Raw genomic sequence first — 10559 nt, forward strand, 5'->3', positions numbered from 1 at the left:
CTTGAGACGGTTAAACACACATCTCAAGGTTAAGATCCCACATGCTGCGTACAGCGGATGTGTTGCAAGGTATCAAGTAAGGAGATTGGTTTACAACCATCGACCTAAAGGATGCATACTTCCACGTCCCTATCACACCTCGAAACAGACAGATTCTTTGTTTTGCATTCGAGGGCAGAGCTTACCAATTCTTGTGCTCCCTTTTCGGGATCTCGCTGGCACCATGGGTCTTCACCAGATGTGTGGCAGCGGCACTGCCCCTACTGCATCATCAGTCATTTCAGGAAAGGAGGGCTCTGGCCCTCAAGATCATTTCTGAGACTGCTGAGTATGCTCACAGCGGCCACGTAGGTGTTCCCTTGGGCCTTCTGTCTTTGCAGCCTCTTTAAATTCGGCTGAACGATCTTGGCTTGCACCCCACTTATCACAGGCACAAGCTGGTCAGAGTCACTTCCAGCTGCCTTACAAAGCTATGGCTGTGTAGGGGAGAGACATAATCTCACCCAGGGGGTTCCCTTGGGGCCCATACCTTCTTACAGAGGAGCGGTGGCCACCGATGCCTCTATGGCAGGGGGGAGCTGTATGACAATGCAGGACTTTCAGAGGTCTCTGGAGTCCTTGGCAGTAGGAACACCACATAGATGTATTGGAGCTGCTGAAGCTCAAACATTTTCTTCCAGTAGTGGTAGAAAAAGCTGTCCTGGTAAGAACAGACATCACGTCAGTGGTCTACCAGGTAAACCACCAGGGGAGCACAAGGCCCAGACAATCCTGGAGGCTGCCCCAACAGCTGTGGCTGGGGGCCTATCTACTCTTTCTGAGCCTGAGGGCAATGCATGTAACAGGCATTCAGAACACTGCTGTGGATGTGCTATCCCGGCAGCACCCACCTGCTGGGGAATGCCCCCCCCCCCTCATTACCACGGATCCTGCCCACTCTGGACAGGATCCTCAGAGGGAACCACAAGGGTTACTTATAGTGAGTCTGGCCTCTGAAGGGCCAGAGCCATTGTTAGGGTCATGTGACCCAGGGGTTGTTGGAACATCCACAGCTCCCGGGCATCCTCCATCAAAGCGCTGTACGATAACAGGTGGAAGCTTTTTATTTTGTGAGTTGTGCCAAGCACAGAAGCAGGACCTGATACGGTGTCCCGTACTGGTGATACTCCGCTTTCTCCAGTCCCGTTTTGGTGGAGGCCTTGTAGCCTTCACCATGAAAGTATAGGCAGCCGCCATCTCAGCCATGCACAGTAGGGCAGATAGTGTGACAGTTGGGTCCCATATGCTAGTGACCCGCTTCCTTATCGGTTCTCAACGACTAAGGCCGCTTCAGGGAAGCTCAGTGCCCTCTGGGGACTTGCCTATAGTCCTAAAGGCACTCTGGCAGTCCCCATTGAACCTCGAGAGAGGGTGGGATTGAAATAACTGTCTATGAAGACCGTTTTTCTCTTGGCCAGAGCATCGGCTAAACGAAAGCCAAGCCAAGAATGGCTATATTGGAACCCTGGAGGCACAGGGATAACTTTGTGGGTGAATCCGGCCTTTCTTCCAAAGGCGATTTCATCATCCTACAGAAACCAGCTGCTCAGGCTGGCTGCTTTGAGCCCCAGCTCAGGATGACGAGCAGGGACATAGCCCCTACCTGTTGTGCGCAGTGAGAGCACTTAGATTGATATGACTGTGGAATTACGCCAGTCTGATTCACTGTTTCTCTGTCATGTTGCACAGAGGAGAGGGCACAGCTTATCCAAACAACGGCTATCACGTTGGACGCTATTATTTGTGCCTATAGGAGCAGTAGTCTCACGGTCCCTCAGGTCCGAGGTCACTCAACAAGGAGTGTATGTACATCGCGGGCGGCCCTAAGAGGTGTCCCCCTTCAGATATCTGAACAGCTGCGTTATGGGCATCAACCTGCACAATTGTGAGGTTTTATATGGTTAACGTGGTCCCTCATAACCCAGCGGCAGCAGGTGTTCTTCCTTCTTCCTTACAGCGGGAGTAAGGTAAGATTTCCTCGTGACTTGGTTGGTATTAGTCATCCATTGCTTAAAGCACCGCCTCTGGCGGTCAGTAGAAACAAAATAGAACGCTAGGTTACGTATGTAACCATGGTTCTATGAGTTTCGGATGACCGCCAGAGCTTGGAAGTCACTCGGAATATTCGCGAGAAGATTGTCAAGGGTCAAGTCCTGGGTGAGCACGCCTTTAGTACAGGGGCAAAGGCATTCGTCACCCAGGTCACAGGTGATTTTGTTGATACAAATACTCGAACTACACGTAAACGTGAAGGAAATCCAGTGCTTAAAGCAACGCCTCTGGCGGTCAGTAGAAACGAAATAGAACAATGGTTACATACGTAACCTAGCGTTTTGTAATATGTCACCATCAATGTCAGTCGTGACAACCTAAGAATAAGATTTCTTGAAAAATATCTTTAATATTTTAGGATGGCACACCAGAACAGACGTACATCGGCGCATTAGGGAAACAAGTATGTCAGCGCATTTCTCATTTAAACTCGTTTCATTTAACATGGTTCTAAATACAGTGGTATTAAAAGTCTGGGAACCCCTTAGCAAAATCCAGTATTGTATTTATTTTTTTAAATGAAAAGAAGTAAATATAACCACTGCAGCAAACGAACAAAAAAAAAATACAGTTATTACATGAAGTTTAGGCACCCTTACAATGTTAAGACTTCGAGCATAACATAAGCTTGTTATTAGGACTTAAAAGTAAGTCAAGAGTAATATTTTGGGATGGCCAGCTCACTACAATTCCTGAAGCTGAGGAATCTAACTCCTCAGATGTTGTGGCTCCTCTCGGCAACTGACAGAGGATCTGAATGAACCTATCTGAGGCCCACAAAGCAGAAGACGGCTTTAAAAAGATATCTGAGCATCTCCAGCTTGGAATTCCCAATGACTGAATTGTTATTAAGAAATGGCTGTTAAGAGTCAAGGCGATATCCTGAGGACCAAGAATGCTTTCAGATACAACTGCATGTCTGCTGAGCAGAGGGGCCCTCCAATCCCCTCATGTGACTCACAAGACCTACAGGTAGATTTACCTGACACAGGTGTGGGGGTGCACCATTCCACTGTGCAGTGCTGCTTGTACACACAGTGGCGGCGCCAGGGGGGGGCTAGGGGGTGCTAGAGCACCCCCTAGATTGGCCATAGCACCCCCATAGCACCCCCAAGAAAATAATGGTTTATTTAGGCCTATTATTGTTATTTAATTTCATTCTGAGTTCTTAATAAAATGTTTTGTGTGATAATAATATTTTAATCACTAAAGAAAATAACAGATTGAAATAAACAGATTGTTCACGTAGCACGACACAGACACGTTGCGCGTGAACGTGATTGTTCAATGAGTAGTAGGCTAAGTAACAGTAATCCTCGCGATAGGTCAATTCTAAGTCAAGCGTTAACAAAATCACGAAAATGGATCGGTATTTGATCTGCAAATTTCCTCGAGTTGAATAAGATGTTCAAGAGGAAGAAAAAATGCAAGAGGTATTGGATTCTGATTCTGATGTAGAAGAAGAGGAACGTCCTGGTCCAAGTTAACCCTCACCTCTACTGAGGGCGCTGCTAGCCATGCTGCTAGCACCCTGGGTGACTTAAGCATGAACGCCCAGGATAGTCCGAAAAGACCAATATTACAAAAATGTTGTGGAAAGCTTGCGCTACACTGCTTGTCAGGGGATCTCACAGCGAGGCCACATTGAAGATGAGGATTCAGCAAACAGGGGTAATGTCCGCGAGTTGCTATCTGTAATTGGAAAATTTGATAAAACCGTTCAGAAAAAGTTAGATAACAACCCGTCAAATGCAAAGTATGTGCACCATGACGTGCAGAATGAGATCATCAATGTAATGGCAGAAATGATTAGGAAACAATTAAGGGATGTTTTAAGCATAGTTTTGTGTGCACTTTTTGATCTCTTATTATTGTGGTTTTGAGTGCCTACTGTTTGGTCTCATTCATTTTTTTTTTGATTGTGACTTAAAATAATATACCCTTTTTGAAAGCATTTCTGACTCTTTGCCTGTTTAAGTTAATTCTATCTGATATTCTAATCTGCCGTCTTTAGTTAGAAGTGTATTGAACTTGGTATGTTTAGTTTAATTTGTCGCACATGGTAGTGGTGACCTGTTAGTCATCTGGCGCAAACTTTAATCTACACACTGAAGTAAGTGAAGTATTTGGGATTACGTTATAACATGCTGCATCCATTTTGACCGTCGGAGATGAACGCGGCTTTGTGCGCGTCCGTCAGAAGTAGCCTAATGATAATAATAATACGATCGATTTGAATGACGCTTTTTATGTACCCCAAAGACGCGTTAGAGATCAAACGTGTAAACATATGTGACGATATGGTGGGGAGGTGTTGTAGTAGAGAAAAATGAGACTCATATGCTATCACCCTAATTTCATAGCACCCTCAGTAAAACGCCGAGCACCCCCATAGCACCACCAGAAAAAAATCTCTGGCGCCGCCACTGTGTACACACAAGGTCTAAGTATAAGGGTCAGCAGAGGGAAACTTTACTTAAGAACTGATCATAAAGGTCAATGGCCTAAGTATGAAAAGCAACATCTAGATAAGCCATGGTCATTTTGGGAAAAAAGTGATGTACGCAGATGAAGTCTCAAATTGGGTTATTTGGCCACAGTCTCCAAACGTGTTTTGGGAGAAAAAGAAGCAGCATTTGATGAAGAACCCATATCAACAAAATCTGTCATTTCCACAGGGGTGCCCAAACTTTTGCAACCAACTGTACTGTATATCTGAATGGTTGAAATATAGTTAAAATTCCATTAAAAAGCTTAAAGGTATTTGGTCTTTTTGTTGAAAGCAAGTTCCCTATAGGAAAATCTTAGTCCCACTTCATCTAAACCTTCAGCCAGAGAGACACAACCTCCTCGTAATCATGCCATGGCAAATTCCATATCCCATCTTTTGTCAAGATGACAGCTGATATCCAATGACACAACAGTGTTATGGTAACACTATAAGTCACCGTCTATAGAGCTGCTGGGCTTTTTGGACATGATGAAAACCAATGTCAAATGCACACAATAGGCATAGTGCTGAACACTGTTCTCTGACTTCAGAGCACTTTTAACAAAAATGTAACATAATGTTGTTAAACCAGACAGTGGCTGTCATGTCATCTTATGACAGAATATAGCATAACACAGTTGGTTATGCTATATTCAGAGAGTCAGAGGGCTAATGAGTGACATCACGGAAGTGACTTTGTAAATACTGCGGTCAGTGTTACCTCTGATGCAGGTCCAGCAGTCCGTTTTTGTGTTGTGTTTTTTTAACTCCTCCTCTGTGACATCAATGAGACGGCCCCTTAGTCCGGTCATGTCACGCCCACTTTTGGTCACCCTGATCCAGTCCATCATACTGTGGCCTGGCTTCAAGGCCACCTACACAAACACAAACACAAACACAAACACACACACACACACACACACACACACACACACACACACACACACACACACGTTTATTTTTTAGTTCATTCGGTAACAATTACCTTGACACACTATCCAATGGAGGACACTGTTCTGTGCATTACACAGCCTAATCTAAAACTACTTGATCAAAGCAGCAGACACTTAAATGCTTTTTTCCTCAGGGATCTATAGTGTAACAGCCTCTGACATACAGCTGTCTTCTGTGAATCACCATTCCGCACCAAACACAAAGTTGCACGGTAAACTATCTGTTTGACAGAACATTGGTAGAGGATTTGATGTTACAAGTCTGATAATAAATCTATGAATACATATTCACAAGGCGACATTGTTGTCCAGTCCTTCATCTACATACAGATACGTTTATTACATATAAGTGTATGTTCAGTGCGAGAACTGTACCAAGATAGATAGTTAGGTTTCTATTTCAAGTGTTTATTTAAAATCTTCTATTGTAATAGCTATCTAAAAGCTGTTATTTATGCAAGAAAGCCTTGGGGGTTGTTAATTATGGTCATCTAGTATACCAAGTGTACCAACAGCTTAAACCTGAGGTAATATTACACTAGATCACTTCTCTACGCTACTATCCAGTAGGACAAACGTGTACAATAGCTTCATCTTTCCTCTCAAGTCAGGGGAAATGTATTTGAGTTGAGTAGTCAGTAGTCTATTGGGGCTTTGCTGTCTCAGTAGTATGTTTCCAGCGCATCTTCCACTGAGGAGGGTCGGTAAGGCATTGACAGCCAGTTGAATTGCATGAAGTGTCTCGTTTAGAGGGTCTTTAGGAATGGGTAGGGCAACGTCTTAACTGGTGTTTCACAACATGGGTTAGGCAACCTCTAACAAGCGAGGAAATTGCACAGTAATCCATGAGTATTAAGACATGAACACACTTGCGTTAACGTTCATTTATCAATGTTCGAAGTTTTATAAACTGAAGTCACACATATCCTTACAAACAGCTTTTGTTATTACCGCTACAGGGGAGCGGGTAGGCTATGATTAACTGAGAAGTGGCTTAACTAACTATCCTAGCATCGTTAACCAACATATATCTTGGGAATACCTACCTTGTTCCGAGACTGTCCTGATGGCGCCACACGTTGTTGGGAGCCCACGGCGGGGAAGGATTGAGATGGGACATTCAGCATCTCGACTCTTCTAAAACAGCCCAAAGTTTGGAGAAATCCTGGTGGCGGAGGTACGCTACCGTTAGCAAGATAGCAGACCGGCGTTCTTCTGTATTTACCTACACCGTTTGCGACATGTTATATGCGGAAGTATCATATTTTTGGTAACGAAGTGTGCCTCTATAGTCAAGTCAAGTCCAATCATTTCCTTAATTATGACAGCTACGTTGCGCACACATGGGTACCTACTGGCACTGGTCTGGTTGGGAACTAACGTTTGCTATCTACGCTTGACATGGATAGCTATGAAGCAAGTTTACAGAACAAACCGACAAACGTATGTTTACTAGCTAGCAAAATGGATGGATATCTGTTGTCATACAACAGAGCAACGTTAAATAAGAGTGTCGCAAAGTCGAAGCTAGATTCCAATAACAAATGTCTCATATGGAGACGTAAGTTATTGGAAAAGACTTCTGTAGATTTTTTCTTAATGTGTTGTCACTTAGTAAATTACGTCATAGTAATGCGCCGTCCATGAGGATACTACGGTTGGAAATTGAACCAACAGTGACCTCTAGTGACAGAAATCCCCCAAATATATTTAGGCCCATTCTCCGTAGCAATATGACGCGGAAATCATGAATTATCTAGAGTCTACTGTAGACCACGTTCCTGGTAAACGGAATGAGAACAGCACATATGAAGTAAAGGTTGATTGGTTCATTGTTATTTCATTTTGTACAGCATTTCTCAGCATTTTGTCCAATATGCTAGCCCTACTAGGAAGCTTTATTTCAAGGAAGCAAGGAATTTGGAGAGCGGGCACAGCTCAAGCCAAAAACTGACATTGGCCAAACAATTGAATGGAATTTCATTGATTTATATAGCATTACAAATAGACTGTGAGATGGCTAAGAGAAGGGTTTGGTGGCTGTTAATTTACAAGGTAGCCTATAATAGTGTATGGCACTCTTACACACACACACACACACACATGATCATGTATGTCATTTTTGAAAGTAGGCATGAAGTACAATCCAGACTGGACGCTCAAAACCAGACTGAGGTTGGTTTGCCATGTTTGGACCTAGACATTTTTTTTCTTTTTCAACTTCTTATAGCTTTCAGAACTACCACGAATAGGCATTTTTTTGTGTGTGTTTTTTAAGGATAGGCTGATGTTTGCTTTAACATGAAAAATAAAGGCCCAATGCACATTGAGACTGATATAAAAGCCTTTTATGTCATACAGGCCTCTGCAAAGCCAAGGACAGGGCCAGACAAAGACACAATCTCCAAGGCTAAATGTTTTAAAAGTCATTGGATGACTTCAGAGCATTAGGAACATCTTCTTTGCCTCATGTAAATGTAATTAGAAGAGAAGGCCAACATAAAGGTCAAATATGAAATCAGAAACATTCGAGGTATGGGCCACCATCTGAACCCTGAGAACAAAATTCACTGAGCGTGATACAAATGTTGCCGACGAAAATCAAAGGTTCGACATTGCGCACTTGCCCCATTGTAAGTGAACTTGAAAAGAGTTGAAGTCAGACATCCTCCGGCCGTGCAATAACGGGTTCCTCGCCTTGCAGGTGGAAACCATCTGTGATGGCCATAGCAAGATGCATCGCAACCCCGGCCTGCTCTTGTGACATGCCGTGTCCATAAATTGCTCTTGTCATTTTAGTCTGTGCTGTCTGGAAAAATGGTCCACTTCGATCTCCAGTAATCATCCCTCTGCGCCTGCTAAGATGAATATCACACCTTTGAAGTAGGTTGATGTGATTTATCCCGTTGTCAGAATCACGCTGACAGGCGAACGATCGACTTTACTTCATATTTCGCTTGATGTCTGAAGTCTACGGTTACGGGTTTGCATTAGGGTTGAATATTTGCGTTCAACAGCCAATGAACCTCTCACTTATGTGCTCATACACACATGTGTGGATTAGCTGGGAAATGGCTCGGTCCGAGCCACTAGGTTTGTTTCCCATTAACTAGGTTTGTTTCCCATTTTCCCCCTGCAAACATTGACCGGCCAGCTAGAGGACCGTGAGGAGCAATTCGCTGAATTTAACAAAAAGAATGGGACTAGAATCGCGGACTGTATATTTAATCGCGCGCAACAATAACAGCTGCATAGGCAGACAGGCATGTCCAATTCTGACCATGCAATAAACTTTGGAACTATGTGTCGATCCCATGGCGATATTATAGGAATTCTTTTTCGGAAACTTGGCCACTTTATTAAAGGTTGGATAGGCCTACCATCACATCACAGGTTTAAAAAAAAAAAAAAAAAAACTACCCTTCGTTCGTTGTGTGTGCTGTCCGCGTCTTGTTAAAAGGCTTAGGTCTGGAAGAAGGTGTAAGGGTAAACTGTTAGTGAAATAGTATAGACTACACACTGTTGTTATGATCTCAGTCCTCAACAGTTCACGGTCTGCACAATGGTCCACCACATTAACAAGGTGAAAAGGATCAATAGACACAATCATAGGTCTTCATTAGTTACAGTAGCCTACATAAACACAAATCAGCACTACACTAAGCCACAGGCCACGTTAAAATCTACGACAAACCCAAACAACTGACCTTTGTAATTCAACATTTAAACTCGACAAAATGATCAGAGAAAGACATATCTGACGCCTGGAGAGTTATATTTATATTACATCTACAACATTCTACGACTGTGAACTTAAAGGCCAGGCTATGTTTTGATTTCCACAAACCGTCTACCTGACATAAAATCGAAGAGGAAAGAAAAGGCGCCCGTGAAAGCGTTTCCTCTGCTGTCAACTGCTTCTTCCTCCTCTTCCTCCTCCTCGTCGTCTTCGTCTTGGTCCTCACTTTCTTGTTTTCTTGTTTTGAACATCCCGGTATTGGCAGATATAATTTACTGTTGCCTGTCCATTCTGATAATCTTACCTGACATGATCACGCATAGGCATGAACTTGTTTACGTCTTCAAATCAGCCAGTTGGGTCAGCTGTCGCCATGGAACCATCGCTACAAGCAGTTTCACGAATGTGTTGAGATAAGAAACGTAAGTCACATGCGGCCCTGCTGGTAGGATTGTCCTAATCTTCTTACTTCGATCTTCCCATTCGTTTACTTCACCTCCAACTACTACAAAGTAAGAGTAGTGAAGAGCGTTCATTCATTTGGTGAAAGACAAATTATGCTCTCTGATTCCGAGTCAATAGGCTAATTAAAAAATCGAGCAGATGCACCAGTTGTTATTTTTGGTCTACTGTTAAAAATGTCCAAGATAAAGTAAGGCTGCACATCAACACTTTAATGCTGCAAAAGCATTATTTGGTCGCCTACAATTTTGCAAATAGAACGATATATCATGAGAGATGATTAGCCTATGTAGGTCTATGTATTGTATTTCATGTGTCGTGGAATGTAAAACAATTGATCATTGCCTGATTACTAAAGATTCAACTCTTTATAAACATTTAATTTAGCTATAAACTTCAGGAGTGTAAGCCCTGTTTAGACTGTTCAGGTCTGCTGCATTCAACAGATTGCTTACACATTTCTATAAGCTAATTTAAAACAATATATATATATGTATTGTATATGTATACAGTATGTACTTTTTTGTGTCTAAAAACTTTAAAGCCTACGTTGACTTCAATAATTCAATTGCACATTTCTATCAATATATTCCTATGCCATTTTAATAAGGGAATATATTATAACTGTAATATAAAGACACAAACAATTTTACAGCATGTTTCTTCCTTGTGACTGGCTTGGAAACCTACACATGGTGACGGTTAGGTACGCTTGATCTGTATAGCTGGAAGAACAGAAATCCCAATAAAATGAAAGCGCCACAAAACTGTTAAGCCGTGCGTGCCATTAATGTCAAATGCCTTGCCGTCAATCATGTTGTTT

At 42.8% G+C, this 10559-nt stretch overlaps 1 protein-coding gene across 1 annotated transcript in view; it reads right to left on the reverse strand.

Moving 5' to 3' along the window:
- cyb5r4 (cytochrome b5 reductase 4) overlaps window positions 1–6700 on the reverse strand; it is a 33963-nt gene extending 27263 nt beyond the window's left edge. The window contains exons 1-2 of the mRNA XM_080858543.1: window positions 6582–6700; window positions 5304–5457 (exon numbers count right to left, since the gene is read on the reverse strand). Coding sequence (XP_080714669.1) covers window positions 5304–5457; window positions 6582–6662 — 235 coding nt within the window. The 5' untranslated portion in view covers window positions 6663–6700. The remainder of the gene's footprint in view (window positions 1–5303; window positions 5458–6581) is intronic.
- Between the last annotated feature and the right edge of the window lie 3859 nt (window positions 6701–10559).

Source organism: Sprattus sprattus (genome assembly GCF_963457725.1).
Source record: "Sprattus sprattus genome assembly, chromosome: 19".
Classification (NCBI taxonomy): Eukaryota; Metazoa; Chordata; class Actinopteri; order Clupeiformes; family Clupeidae; genus Sprattus; species Sprattus sprattus.